Source organism: Heptranchias perlo, chromosome 16, assembly GCF_035084215.1.
Source record: "Heptranchias perlo isolate sHepPer1 chromosome 16, sHepPer1.hap1, whole genome shotgun sequence".
NCBI classification, from domain to species: Eukaryota; Metazoa; Chordata; class Chondrichthyes; order Hexanchiformes; family Hexanchidae; genus Heptranchias; species Heptranchias perlo.
The window spans coordinates 38,083,448-38,099,527 of NC_090340.1; the positions used below are offsets into that span (position 1 = coordinate 38,083,448).

At 38.0% G+C, this 16,080-nt stretch overlaps 1 protein-coding gene and 1 long non-coding RNA gene across 3 annotated transcripts in view; one reads left to right on the forward strand and one right to left on the reverse strand.

Annotated features, from left to right (window-relative positions):
* LOC137333686 (uncharacterized) overlaps nt 1-16,080 on the forward strand; it is a 55,035-nt gene that overhangs the window by 36,716 nt on the left and 2,239 nt on the right. Inside the window, exons 1-3 of one of the 2 annotated variants that reach the window (XR_010965961.1) lie at nt 431-679; nt 882-928; nt 3,465-3,552. This is a non-coding gene — a long non-coding RNA (uncharacterized lncRNA). Of the gene's footprint in view, nt 1-430; nt 680-881; nt 929-3,464; nt 3,553-16,080 lie in introns of those variants that run through there. The other variant, XR_010965960.1, reaches the window with a different exon arrangement.
* Nucleotides 8,263-16,080, reverse strand: part of tshz3b (teashirt zinc finger homeobox 3b) — a 72,705-nt gene continuing 64,887 nt past the window's right edge. The window contains exon 3 of the mRNA XM_067997972.1: nt 8,263-14,117. Coding sequence (XP_067854073.1) covers nt 10,903-14,117 — 3,215 coding nt within the window. The 3' untranslated portion in view covers nt 8,263-10,902. The remainder of the gene's footprint in view (nt 14,118-16,080) is intronic.

A 16,080-nucleotide genomic window follows, 5' to 3' on the forward strand; every position in this document is an offset into this window, starting at 1 on the left:
AATCCAGTCAAGGTTAAGAGAATAGTCTGAAATTACTTTTTTTTCCTCTGTTAATTGTGAGACATATTTTTCACACCTGATGCTAAAGGCACCACCACATCGTGAAAATATGCGAAATACAGGTCCAATGAACACCTCCATAAATTACATTTCTTTCACAAACAATTCCTAGACCACAATTTTCCCATACTATTAATGTTTTCAAAAGAGAAAACAAGAGGTTTTACATGTGTTGATGAAAACACAGCAGGATAAATTAAAATGAAGAAGAGCGATTAAAAATGTTAATAGAAATGTTAAATGGTATAATCTCACTGGAGGCAAGTGGTTTCCAACTGCAATTGAATTCCTAATTAAAGCAATGACTGGTATTTATTGTGCAACATGCTTATTTGTATAGACTGTAGCTGCTGCTGTCGCTGCTATGGAGCCGTGTCTGCTTCCCTGACTAAGCTAACGGGTTTATTGTACTATCATATTTTGAATTTAGTTCGTGAAATGCCCTTTCTACATTACTGCACTTACAAAAATATTCTCCGTTTTTCCATGTGTGTCTGTGCAATTTGAATTTTACAAACAGGTCATTTAGAACATATTAAAGGTTATTTTTCACGATTTTTGACCTAGGTCAAATCATGCAGAAAGAAGCAATGCAACAGAGGCCATACATATCGGCTCGGTAAATAATGATTTATGGCACTCTATAATGAATAGTGAATATATGTAAAACAAATTTATTTGAATTATTATTCTGACCATCTGTAATTCTTTTTTGACCAAGACTGGTTTATCTTCAACACAGAAGATGAATCTGCTAAAACTGAAATCCAGTGTTGTTTTTTTTTCTGGAATGAGACTTATGTTGCTTTTTCTTCCTGTAGTGTCTTCTGTCTGAATCCATACTGCAGGGATCCAATTACAGTTGCAGGTAATTACACATCTGCAACTAAATAACCAATTCTACTGTTGGGAGGGGAAGTCAGTAATTGTGAATCGGTTGCAGTAATAGCTGTTGTAATAAACAAAGTTTTTTTTCATATTTGCATTGTAAATTTGTTTAGATTTTTCAGTAAATAAAGGTGTGACCTTGAGGAGATGGTATCTTGTATTAGTTTGGTTTTACACTGTTGCATTACTGTTAATTATCCAAAGATCTGAGATACATTACCAGTCTGTAACTGGATCTGATTCTGAAATATTAGAGCATCTCGCATTGAAAAAAAAGAATTAATGTTGCAGCATCAGAACACGGAAGTCCTGACAGCTTTTTAAAATTTGAATGCCGACTCGAAAATTCTCCTTTCGGACAAATGGAAATTCTGTTCTTTGTTGTAATAAAATGATGTGATAAAATGCTGTCGGTCAAATTACTTTAAAAACCTTTGAAATTGAACAATCTGGCAAAGTCAGGCTACTAGGCAGGAACTAGGGGTGCTGACTGTTAAATGCATAACAATTCTTTTGCAATTTACCACTTTACAATTTTGGGGGGAATGTGGTGGAAGATTTTCTACGCCATTATTAATTCATGATGCAGCAATGTCATCATTCAGAGGACATTTTAATCTTTGACGACTGAAGTGTTACATAATCTCAAAAGCAGAAATTGGATTACTTAAGATTGCAGGTCAAGTAAATAATACTTTGCCTCAGAGCATCTTGTAAGCAGAAACAGAGCTGGTTGGACCAAAATACCTCCTGCTATAAACCTACAAGTCCATATATCTTTAGTATTTCTGCAATTTACAGCCATTTTCTATCTGGTTGTGATTCAGGCTAGTACAGCAATGTGAAACACAAAAATTCAATACAAAAAAAAGGAATTAGATAAGAGAACCAAAATTCCACTACAATTACAGTCAAAAAGCAATGTCACAATTGGACCTTTTGCACAACGGGAGTGGGTGGATCATCACACAGTAGTGCTGACCTTTCACTCATGTGAGTCGGGTTTCCCAGAAAGTCCACCATAAAACTGCCCCAAAAGTGGCACTAATTAGACTCTCTTCCTCAGAAATAACCAAGCGTGTCGGTAAAAGAGTATCACGCTGGTGCAGCAGGGGATATGCTTACACGGTAACGGGATGGGACTCATTAGTAGGCAATTTAGAAGGAACTGTAGTTTGCATCTAACACATGCTATACTCGACCTGGTACACCCTAATGTTGTCATAACTTGTAAGGTGAAAAGGATTAGATTTTATTGGAGCTATAATTGGAACTAACTCCAACGAGCAGACACCAGTGTGTGCAAAGACATAGAATAAGGGGGACTTCAACTGTCGGGTGGCTGGCTGGCAGAGCTACCTGCAGTGGGAGGCTCGGTTCATTTTGAAGGACAGGCCTCATTAACATACAGCCGGTGAGCTGCATGCCCTGAACAGGTGTCCTGCTGTAGCTCATTGGCGCAATATCGGGTGGCCAGGAGGCCCACCTGGCCATCAGAAAGGTAGGTCCAAGTGGGGTGCAATCGCGATGAGTGGGGAACCCGGAGTGACAGTGGCCCACATTATTCTTGTGGAGCCCGGAGGAGGCACTCCTGTTCCTCTAGGCCCCATGAAAATAAATTTAACACTTACCCTCTCAGGCCTCTTCCTCTTGCCCGCCAGGTTTTGCTGAGCAGGGTGTCCACGACACACACTTCCCTGTAGGTGGTACAGCTGGCATCAGGGTCCTATATAGGTCGTAGGACCCCAATTTGCATGGTTTCATGAGGCTCCCACCTGATTCAGGAGGGCACTTCGGGAAATATAATGGTGGAATGGGAACGGGGCGATAGTCGAGCACCTCTATTTTAACTCCGCTACCATCACTGTTTCCACCAGGTGAAGGGAGTTAAAATCCTCCCCAGAGGTTTGAGGACCAGTATTTGTTATATTTACAAATTATAAACCAAATTATGAACCAAATTCTGTTTGTAATTTTTGTAATCATTCTTCAGCTTTCATGAACAACTGCTAGCAGGTGCTGTACTAACTCCATTTATCCTTTCAAACTTCTGCTTTAACTTAAAACGGGTTACAAATGGATAAAGAGCTCACTTTTAATTAGTTGCATCATGTTCAAAATTTATAACAAAGAATCTCTCCAATATTATACTAAACCCATTTGATTCCTTCCCCCTATATAGGATTATGATGTTGATTTGATGAGCGCAATGCATGTGGATTGTGCTGGATAAATAAGTAACTCAAGTAGAAAATGGAATGAAATTTGATTTTGGAAAACTTGTGCCATTTGGAATAGCTGATGAGAATTCTATTGCATATGCCCCACTAAGCCCAATAGCCAATTCTGGTGCAACCTTCAGGTGAGAACATGGCTGCTTCTCTTCAACATAGATCAGGAAAATCTGGGATGCAGGTTCATGTAGAGTGTCCAAATATCCAAAGAGAAACTAGCACTGTCAATCTTGTATTAAGTCATATGTTACAGATTCTCATTGGGTTGTCACTTTGCTATAGTCTACATCCACCCTGCATAGCTGACATCGTCTGATGTGTTCCTGGCACCAGGGATCTACCGAGGCAACAATGTCAGATGGCATCTTTGGTAATAAAGGAGTTAAATTGTCTCTTTTTTTTGACCTTTTTGAAATGACTGTAACTATTAATTTGCTGACATGATATGAGTTTTGATATATTCACTAACAGCTCATTGTTCCGATTTTTTTTTGTGGTTGAGATTGTTGGAAACCATAGCATTGGAAACCTGGTCAGATGTACAACATTTCAAATTTCGGCAACATTGTTTTAAAATAACTCTTAAATAAACCATGACATATCCTATGCATTTTAGTAGTAATTTATGAAAATAATGAAATTCTTATAGAATCATCAATCATGTGGTTAAGACATAATTGCTGGTAAACCTTACAAATTATGTTTTTATTGTGTAAACATTATGCTTGTGTGGATATTATTGTTTTTGTGAGCTGAAGTTCATTCAATTAATGTCTGGCTAATATGTTTTATAATATTATAATATTATACTTATCAAATTCTGTAAAGATGTATGTTTTGATTAGGGATCAGATTCTGCCTTGTCTTTCCCAAGATTCTTTTTAAATGATCTACAGGGACACACTCTACAAACAGGGTTTCATCTCATAGTATTCCCAGGCCAGATCCAATGAACAGAGAGCAGTGTAGCTGTTAATAAGGGTATTCATCATGAGACTGACTATTTTTGGCGTTGTCTATGACAGTCTCAGTAACTTACAATTGTCCCAATGAATATGAACTTATCATTTAATTACGCACCGAGAGACTGCCTTCCATTTCAACCTGCAAGTTAGTTAAGCTCACAGCAATTCTCCAGCCAATCAAAGTGTGATTGGATCAGCCTCAGACAGCCGTTGCTTTGCTACTTCTGAAAAATCTTTTACCAAGTCCATTTTAATCTCCTTATTGTAACATGACTATTTAAAATACAGGTAAGACTATAGATCTGCCAGATACTAAGCAATGTGATATATGCTGTTAAGCCATAAAGTACTCAAGAGTCTTTAAGTATTGCCAACACAAGCATGTTTCCGATTATCATACAAGAATGTTCTTCAGTAAAACAAATGCTTTAATATATAATAAACTACAAAGAAGTTTATCCCCAAAACTTGGCATTTCTTGACTTCTGGTTGATACATTTAGAAGAACAAAATAATGAAGAGCTCTAATTCTAGCACAGACTAAACATGACAGTCAAGTCATCATGATATAAATAGTCAAAACTCAGCATTTGTAACTCTCAAAAAAAAATGTTTCTTGCCTGACTAGACTATTTATCTGACCAGTATTTGAAATGTTTTCCAAAATGTAGGTTTAGTCTGTAGACTACTAACTGTACTAATGAACAGAAATTAAAAACTGAATCCAGGATGTTCCCTTGTTTTATTTTTGAATGCTAAATGCTGGGAAGACAAATGAGTCTTGCTTACTGCAGCAGAGTATCATCCAAGTGCTGGAAATGACTACTGCAAAAACAAAATTCAGTTCAATATGATTTTTCTGGTTTGAGAGTTCTATCTGATTTCTGATTATTAAAAATATCAAGTTTTTATTCTTTCTTCAACTTTTAATTTCAGTAATTCAAATCTGTGTAACACAAAATGTAAGCTAATCAGCCTCACATTTCAAATGTTCCCATTCTATCATCTCATGTCCAATTAACACTATGCAGCTTTCTGTCATGATGCACTGCGAGTTGTCTATAATGACTTTCAGGAAGACATCATACTGAAGACAGATTTTAAAACATACAAAGAGAACAACTATGTTCTTACATATTATAGCCAGCTTACATCTTTAGCAGGGTGACGTTAAAAATATAAACACACACATGCATTTATCTAAAAGGAATGTGAATAGGAGAAAGAGACTGTGGCATAGGCGGTGTGTATACTGAAGATTCTTATATATTTATGCCTGTCTGCTTGTGTACGTCTGTTTATTTACAATATAAAAATAATGAATCAATTCTCAAACATTTTTGCTGCAAACTTAGTAGCAAGTCATCTCATTAGTCAGCACAAAACATTTGCAATAAAATAACATGCTGAGACCTAAGAATTCAAACCATGTGTTGCTGAGTGCAATATTTAGAAAAGTCACATCTTTAGTTTGAGGCCACTTTTGATTTTAATACGGCTAAATAACCCCTTCAATGTGCTGTGCTCGAGCACAATCACAAAATGAGGTTGATACAGTGAAAGCTTATAGAAATTATGAAAAATAAAACAGGTCTCACATCCACACAGACAGGGTAAAAAGTTAACAGAGAAAAATGGGAAAAACACAGAAATCGATGCATCCTCTTTTAATTCTACTTTCTTGACTTCTATATTCTGTCAAAATAGCCCTTCAAACAAGTCTGATTGGGATCTGGCTCGTCACACTGTCACCAACTCACTTTTCATTAGACTGTTACTCTCTGTTAGCCTAGCCAAGCAGAAGAACTCAAACACATGCGCAAATTAAATCGACATCCAAACTCCTCCAATATACAAAGCAATTTAAATGATATTCATTAGAGCGATGACAAGTCCTGATGAGGCTTTCAGGAGCTGAGTCCTTCAGCTTTTACAGACTCGGTTTCATGGCCACTGAGGCGTAACCAAGGCGACTGTACCTTCAGAAAAGCTGACAATTTTACTGTGCTTCCTGACACACCTTCCTCTTCTACATTCAGTACTCACCCACAGATTTAAAGCAAGTGCTTAGTGTACTCTACACACTGGATGTTGCTGCCAAAATCTTCAGGCTTTAATATAAAGGCCACTTAATTGTAACAATACTGTGTATTCTTAAAATAGCAAAGGACTAACTTCAGATCTTTGCCTTCCAGTATAATGTTATAGGTGACATATAGTTTAATTTGACTTAACATGGCTGCGCTATGAACTATTGAAAAGCGTTTATCCTGTTTGTAATAAAATTTGAAGCAGTGGCAGCTGAATATTTTACAAAATATTTTCAAAATTATGAAATAAACATTTAACCTGGTCTCAGATTTAATTTAAAGCACACAATCATTGACAATAAGTGCTTTAATATAACATAGACAAATGAATAGCTAAAATGTAAATATAATAGGAACATGTCCTATAAAATTGTTAGATTTGCAAAACTCTTTCTATCTTTAAAAATGTTTTCCTCAGGTAGGATTTAAAAAATATAACCCAAGAATGAACATAACGATTACTAATGACCAGTCTGACCTGCACTGCTTCAGCCAAGCAGTTCACATCACCAAGACATTAAATGATAAAACATAGTAAGAGTCGGCTCGTGTTCTGACCCTATATATTCTCTATAAAGTACACACAATAAGAACACAATGTTGTATATGTTGAGTACACAACTGACAAGGTACTAATCACTCAGTGCTTACCCGTCTCTCCTCCTTGCCCCATTAATTACAATTCAGGGCAGTGAAGTATCACTTCTTTCAAGTGATACAGCTTCTGTACAGTGACCCCTTCTGCAAATGTATTGAGCTTGTAGCTTGTGACAATGAGGGTAATCACACTTAATAGTTTAAATGTCATTTTAGCTGCAAATGCCCCTTTCTTCAGGGTCAGGCAAATGGCTGGGGACATAACCTGAATCAAAGTCCCAGGAGGGGGGACATTACCAGCATTTTTAGTTAAACAGAATTATCCATACCTACATATCTCCCTAAGGACATAATGGTCAGCATTCATATTGACTAATGCATAAGTGTTCAGCAAAGTATAGTGTAATCAGTACAGGGCATTCCTCTGTAACCAATTCTTGTTCTTTGGAACCTCTGGATTTTCTGAACTATGCGGATGTCTCCAGCCTTGTTTAACTCTTTGATAACTGACTTGCAGTTCTCTGAACTCTGATTTATCCAAACTGAGTGAGAGGCAGCCTCCAGAGCAGTTTGGATAATTGGATGTGTATTGTATTCTCAATCAGTGGTTGTCTTTGGTATTACAAGGTATCCTATATAAATCACTGCTGTCCAACAGAATGCATAATTAATACTCAGTGCACAATACCTTAGAATGTGCAAATGTAATCTGAGGTTGTACATCAGTGAAAATAAGAGCTGACAATTAAATATGTATTTACACAATGGCCAGGAATTTCCTTGGAGCTGCTCCTGCTCGGCCACTGTGACTTTGCCGGAAGTTTGATGAAAATCCCATCACTTTTTTTCTTAGTACTGAATTTAAGTGTTTTTACACTGTATTAATTAACACAAAATATTGAAGATATATATCTTTTGACCTTGCAGAATGCGGGCTGCCATTGGTGCTAGGTCATTTAGTTCTACTGCGAGACCCCTTGACCTGTAACAGATATCATTGTGCATCCAGCCCCCTGCTGATTACTCGGTATAGATATCCTCCACTGCTATGGAATAACCAGATAATAACAGATTATCAGATTGTCAAATGAGGTTTCTTCATAGGGAACAAGGCTGCAAAGTTCAGATGTGCCACAGGCATTCTGCTAATTGTAGCAGCATTTTGTTTACAACTGAAATGATACGACGTTAAAGCTTTGATCATCTCGGTGTGTGCGGCTATTTTTACATATACAAATGCTTGTAATATATTTTTCTTTATATTTAAGTAAAAATAAGAACAATGTCATGAGGTAATGCTTTCATTGGACAGAGTGTGCGGGCACACACACACACACACACACACACAAAATGAATGGCATTATCCCAATAATCACCACTCAGATTGGCCAAACTATTTACTTAAACCAAGGGTATGGAATTCCTACGTTGGTTTTGTAACATGTATATTTCTTTTTATTGTATCCTGTTACATTCATACACTGTTTTTGTTGCAGTGGTCCAGAGTGCTTTCATACAATAATCGATTATGTTAACATATAAAATATTTTTCAGTAGAAAAGATGTTGACATTGTAACAAAATTTAAATAAACAATTTTAAGGAAATTAAAAAGACAATGTTGACTTTACATGGAATTTGAATTGAAACTACTTTCTGAATTTAATACTCAGGTTAATTGCAGATACTGCGTCTGTTTTACATGTTTGAGAACATGGCTCAGCAGAATCCTAGAAATTGTGTAATTAAATTCTCAAATGTATAAAATAACCAGTATTCGCCTTCTAACATATAGAGCAGATATGCACAGTATATATATCCATTGTATTCAACCATAGAAAGCAGATGACAATTAGAAATCCATCTAAAGTCCAGCAAATACAAAATGGGATTGAATTTTTAACCCTTTTCCTGCTGAATAAGCAGGAGTTCCATATCGCTGGCAAAACAAATGCTGGGAGTAGCACTGTAAGGGTTAAGCTGATTGTGAAAGCTGTCCAGTATATACAGTGTTTCTGTTAAAGGGAAAAAGGGAAGAATCTCAGAGACATCTTGATGCTTCTTGAGCAAAACATATCACATACAAAAAAAATGGAAAAATCGATAAAAGTAAACCTGTAGTTTCAGTCAGCTTCATGGTTTCTCAACAAGTAACCATTCATTAGATTTTTTGTTAATATTACAGTCAAGCTTGCTGGGTATTGTGAATTTTAGATTATGCCCAATCTTCAAACATAATTCATGGCCCCCTGTCATCTGGAGCTGGTGTAGTGCCTGCAAGAAAGACAGTTGGCTGGGACAGAAGTCAAGAGCATTGAAAAGATCAATATGTACAGGACATAAAATATTATTACAAAAATTGAGATTTCATGCACAAATGTTGGTAGTCTTGTTTGTTAGATACCAATCGTTTAACAAGTTATACTTTGGTTTACTATAACCACTCTGTGGTCACAGACTTGGGGCTATGCTCCTTGATAGTTGGTTTCTGCTAATTTTACCTTAGCAGATAGCTCTCTAAGCCGTGGCATATTGATTTCTTGTTGTGAAGTGCACTGTTCAAGCTCCATTTAAGATTTTCATCTTGTATGTAGCCCTGAGCACATCATAGTGCCATAAATTAGGTAAATTGCACATTTATCACAAATGTTATTTTAAGATACTGTGTAAATGTGACGGCTAGAAGATATACAATGTGTCGGAACAAGCCAGTGCTTGGGTGGGGTTACAGCTAGGTCTCCATTGCGCACCTGTGAATTAAGGCCTTTCGAAAGGTGCTAACCCCTAAAGTATCTCTCTGTAAGTGCTGCAGTTATCTGACAAATAATGCTTTAACCAAAACCCTTGCCTGACAGGGCCATAAACCCGCTCAAGCTCCAGCCAGGAATATGTAATCTTCAGTGTTAATGTGCTCATTACCTGTAGCACCTTGTGTGTAGACTATAGTGTGAAAGCAACACAAAATTATTGTAAAATGTTTTAATGTTGCAGTAGAAAAAAAAGTTATATGAACAGCCATAATGGTGTTTCATTTCCAGCAACAAAACAGGGCACAGAGTGCATTACAGTATCTGTGCTGTTTACATGCCTATTTTATACATATATTCTTGTATGGTGTCAGCTGTCAGTTATTTCTGCAAATTAACTGAAAAAATGGAGATGAACAGACTCACTCAGTGTGCTGGTAACCACGGGTTACCTTTTATATGCCAAAATATAAAGATGCAGTAAGGAATCATGGGAGAATAATTAGGCAGAACAAAACTTACCAATCAAAGGCATTCTACACATGATGATCATTAAAATAACAAGTGAGAGTGCTCATAAATAAGTAAAGGAGGTTACATCATGGAATGCCTTTTTACATTTGTAGCAGGATCTCATAGCATAAACCTTTTGAAAGAATTTTGTATATTACTGTTGAAGAAATACAGTACTAGTTTTTTTTTCTAATTTTATTAACCCTTTGAGCATTGACTATTCATTTTAGCTCTGAAAAAAGTAGTTAATTTCCATTAAATAATACATTTGAAAATTATATTGTGCAAAATCATCTGCACAAATATCATGACAATGGAACTGAATAAAGACAGCTGCAGATCATTGTTTTAATAATGGCTTTCAGTCAGTGATCTGAAAAATAATAATGCTGCCAATTTGTTTTTGCAACTTAATGCAGAAGTGCTTCAGCAGTGCTCAGAGGGTTAAAGGTTAAAGGCTGAGAAATACCAGCACACTTAAGTCACATGAGAAAGTGCACCAGGTTCAGTATTAAATGCTTAACTAAATTGTCCATTACGCATGCAGCTTAATGCATCTGAGCGATACACAGCAACTAAATCCAATTTACACAAAATTCCAAACACTTACCATTTTTACCCTTGTAATCAACCAGTAACAACAGCTGATTACGTGCTTCCATTAAACACTGTACAGTTATATAAAAGAGTTCAGATCAGAGTGCTACTCTGCAGTAAATCAAGAACATGTGCCAAGAGTTGTTACAGTAGCTTTAAGGCTTCTTTCAGAGTTGTCCTCAAAGCAAACAGTTAAGTTACTAAAGTAAATGCTACTGTTTCTCCAGCTCTATAACATACAGAAGGTGGTCCTCTGGTGATTTGCCGTGAGTTTTACTGAGATGCAGTTTAACTGCATGTTTACTGGCAAAAGTCCGATTACAAAGTTTGCACTGGAACGTTGTCCCAGCCTCATCGTCTTGAGATGGCAACACCGATTTTTCAGAGGGCAGTTTTGCATGTGCTATCTGGCTGCTTATCTGTTCACTAGAAAGTTTTGACAAGTCTCGTAACCTGAAGCCTAAGTGTGATTCTAAGTGACTGATGTAGGTAGAAGGAGTTCTGATCTGTGATGCACAATCATTACAAAAAAACACTGGATGACCAGAGTCCAGGTTTTTAAGAAATTTTGTTCCACCTGTCCTTCGAAGCTGGTACTTGACGTTGGCTAACCAGTGGCTGATTGTTGTCATGGAGAGCCCTGTAAACCTTGAGATGTGCATTCTCTCCTGTGGGCTGAGGTCCGACATAATGAATTTCCCATCTGTGGTTTGTCGCAGGCTGGCTGCAAACTGGGCCTGCAGTATGAGCAAATGCTGTGGGTTCCAGTTTGACTGCCGGCCTTTACGTTTTTGAGCTGGGGAAATCTCCTCTGGCTCCTCCATAGTGCTACCATCCACCTCAGATTTGTCTGAAATGCTCGTAGGTGTAGAAGATTTTGATGTGTGACTTCCTGTCAGGTTTTTCAGCATATCAGATATATCTGACAAGGCATTCTCGCGTAGCGGCGAGTTTGACATGAATGACACGACTGCAGATGTCTTTGCTGTTGTCACAGTGGATGAAGAAGATGTTGACGACGGGGATGTGGATGACAAAAGCACTGAACCCAAAGAACCACTTTTGTCACTCTTGGCTTTCGTCAAATCAATGGGCTGGTCACTGCTGACATGATAGAAATAACGGTCTATGGGCTCTGTTTTTTTGGCCTGCAAAATTGGTGTGGCCACAGCAGCCTTTTCTGCCAAGCTGTTACTCATTTTGTAAAGCATGCTCATAGGGTCCAGGGTAGGCATTGCAGGTTTAGCTGCTTTCCCTAAGTGAACATTCATAACGGACTGCAATGCACTTAATGGGTTTACAAAAGGTTGTTCAGGAGGGTGGTCCGTAATAATAGCTGTGCTAGTGCACATACTATTTGTAGTGAGTTTTAAGGCCTCTGTACCATTCTCCAAATGATCCTTGGCTGGACTCTCTTTAGTGGTGTCTTTCTGGTTGTTGGAAACCTTTTCGTGGCTTTTAGGACTGGGATCTTTTGGAGCCTCGCTTTTAAGTTGTTCTCCTGCTTCACTGCTGCATGGAGAAGGTGTTCCGTGTTTTATTCGGAATAATTTACTTTCTGGTTCTTTTATTTTTTCTTCAGTTTTGGTTACCTTCTCTGTGACTTTCTTCACTAGCTCTTCCATAGCATGGAAATTGTTTTTTGGTACAGGAGAGTTCTGGCTACTGGGTGGTGAAACTAGTGGCTGGCTCTTTGGAGATGCCATACTGTCAATGTTGCTATATGCTGATTTCAATTGTGCAGTCTTCCCTGATGAACCAAATGGTAACTTCATTATATTAGGAAGCTGGTAGGCTGCGTGAATGCTAGGATAGCCACTCCAGCTTGGAGTCCCATTTTGAGCTTTGTTAATAGCAGAGGTCACTGTGTTTTCTAAAGATTTTAGGATGTCTAGGCCTCCTTTAGGATTTTCTTCCAGATCTTCTTCTGTCAGGTACTGATACTTTGAGGAAATGTCGTATTTTTCCTCATCTTCACAGTTTTTCTCTTTTTCTTTAACTTTGTCCTCATCGCTTTCGGTGTCTTTTTCAACTTCCCTTTTCACTTCAAGATTTAATTTTGGTGAGACGCTGGCTGGGGTACTTAACGACGATGTGAAAGCGCTTGCTGCTAGAGGAACAGACTGGACTTTATCTTCTAAGATGGCTGTCACTGGTGTTGGTGTCGGTGTCTGTGGTGCCTCAACAATCTGCTTCCCTTTCTTAATTGCAGAATTGGTCACTTTAACAAAATGTCCAGTTACCATCATGTGTGCAGTGAGTTCCTGCAAAGTATCATGAGAACTCCCACACTCCATACACTTCAGGATTTGAGACTTTCTTGCCTCAAACTGCCAGGCATAGCTGGCACCATTCTGGTGTCCATAGCGGTTATTTGGTGTAACATAAGGGTTTGAAGACTTCTGTAGTGCATCACTTGTGTCAGAAAGAGATGTTTTTGGTGTACCACCTGTGGAATCTGGGGAACTTGGCAGTTCAAGCTCAAGCAGTGCCCTTTTTCTGGTGGAAGGGAGGACCTTTGTGGAAATTGGTGTCACGGGTTCCTTCAGAGGCACTTTCTGATAGTGTTTTGTTTTGATCATGTGAACACTTAAGTCTTGAAGGGACTCAAATGAATGGCCACAGTACATACACTTTAGCACCTTTTGAGCATCCTCCTTTCCCTCCATCTCCAGCAAAGAGCGTTTACGAGGCTTGGACCATTTTTTAGGATTGTTGTTGTCAGTTTCATTGTTTTCATCTCGATAATGTCCAGTTTCATTCATGTGCACAGTCAGCTCCACCAAGGTGTCATAAGCAGCACTACAGTCTTTACAGCGAAATTTGCTAGCTCCAGTAAATATGGAGCCATAGAGCTTGCTGCTTTGTCTGTACAATTGTACTGTGCTGAAGAGACTTGGCTCCTGAATGAACTTGGTCTGAGAGACATGCTGCAATGTCTTTGACATGGCAGACTGATGCCAATCAAAGCTCCCACTTCCACAACTGCTGCTGCTGCTACTACTGCTGCTGCTGCTGCCACCGCCATTTGTTGCCGGCCCACTCGGCTGGTTAAGGCCCAAACTCAGAGACGACCAGTAGGAATTTGATAGGATGTTGTTATATATTGCTTTCATTTGTTCTAAACTGTCCTGTACCCCTCCTTCCTCGGGAGGTCCACCACCCTCCTTGTTTTCGTCTTCGTTCTTTATGGAGTTGCTCTCAAAGTCAGCCAATCGATCGCTTGTTTCACTAACATGAGACGCGCTGTCCATCTCCTGGCCGGAAAACTCGGCAGCTGGAGAGTCCTGGTAACTAGGAGATTCCTTGCTAAATTCCTGCTCATTGCACACATACTTTAAGGATGATTCTCCATCAGCTCCAGACTCGTTGGCTTCAGCTTCCTCGTCCCCTAATACTGCTGCCTTCAATTCGTCTGAAACGTAGGCTGCATTAAAAGAAAAAGGGAGAAGGAGAGCACAGTTTTAAGTTAATTGTTGCTAGTATGGATTGAAATTAAATATGGCAAAACATCATAACTGGTAACATCTGCTGCAAAGTTAGATAGTTAAAATGTAGTGTTTCTTGGGTGCATAAAATCGTCTCTTCAAACGTAATTTGCCACCTTATTCTTCTCAAGGGGCAACAGCTTGAAATTAAAACTAAATTTGAAATTAATGAAGCAAATTCTGGAGGTGGCATTCATTTCTAAAGTAATAAATTACATGTATCAACCTCAGAGACAGCAGTTCCTGTCTGTCAATTAATATGTCTTATGCTTCTTCTACCTCTAATGCATTTCCAAGCAGAGACATTCACAATTTAAATTATGCAACCATTACAAATTTCTGTGTTTCAATATTTAGCAAATTGAATATTTATTCTAAATGCTACATTTAAAAAAAAGCTTGAAATATATAGATTGATTAACTGCATTTGGGCTCCAAATTTCAAAATCTTCTGCAGATTTAGATGGCTAAATCCAGGTTTGCCCTTCTATATTTCAAAAATTCTGCTATGGAAGAACAGATGGTTGAAAAATTCTGTACTGACTAATCACTGCTACATACAGGTTTATGGAAGAATGTTACTTTCGACCCACTGACATTTAAGTGTGCATCATTTTAATCAGACTTTCACTCTGTCAAAACAGTGAAATGCATGCATGCTTGCAGATGTCAGAAATGGGTTTAGAAAAAAAGCTTTTGGAAAATATGACAATAACAAGATTGCCAAGTTTTGGTATAAGATTTGATGTTTTCATGCTGCAGTAATTTTCTTTGAATAAATTTATAAAATGCTACTGAAAACCCATGAGAGGACTGAAGTGTATGAAAATGTATGCTGTTTATATTACATAGTTTTCACACTCCCGTTTAGATTTTTCACCATTAGTGGTGATAAAAAAAAGTAACAGCACTGAATGTAAAATCATTTACAGTAAAAGATCATTCTCGTTGTATAATTAGTTCATTAAAACTGAACTCAACTCATTGGAATTAAACAAATCTCTGCATTTCACTGGCAAAATCACAAGGGGAGAAGGAAGGGTTCTGATTTGAACAGTTGTTTGGAAGAGTCTGTATGTGCCAACAAAATTATGTCATCATCCAATTTAAACTAGCAGAAACAGCATGTGAGAAAACAGCGATTAATCACTGCAAATACGAGCATCATGCATGAACCAAGCAAAGATTCAGACGCCTCCCCCAGAAATTGGAACAGTAACATTTTTTGCTGTTTTGCAATAATTTTTTCATTATGTTCTAACAGGCCAGACCTACAGTAATCATTTAGGGCATTGCTGAGAGAATTGTTTTCATGCATCATCAATGATCAAGCCATAGAACTGTACAAAGAATCAAGTCGTCATGAGATCCAAAAGCTAAAGACCAGTTTTCCACATGATTATTGTTTACAACTGGGAGAAGGAATTAAGATGAAAAAGTAGATGCAGATGTGCTTCATAATCTAAACTCTGGTCTGCACCAGAACAGGAACTGCAATGTGCAAAATACATCAATGAGACAGCACAGCAGCAAAAAAAAAGGCTCAGATCAGAAAACATATTTGGGAAGGTAGTTGAGATAAGCAGAAATCAGAGTTAATTTAATATTAAAAATAACTGATCTATTTTAAACCAGCACTGAATGTTTCATACTGAGTGGGTACCCACGCTGCCTAGACCATGGAAACGTCATCTGTAAGACGCAGCCATTTAGGGAAGTAGTTTTCTAACTTTTCCGATGGGAGATCCTCCTGTAAATATTGACCCAGTGATGGTACCCCTGAAAATACTGACAACACTTCTAGGACCCCTCGCAAATAGTGATGCACCCCTGAGGAATGCAATTATTAACATACACCATGGGACCTATGAAAATATTGACACTCTTTTGTAACCACCTTCT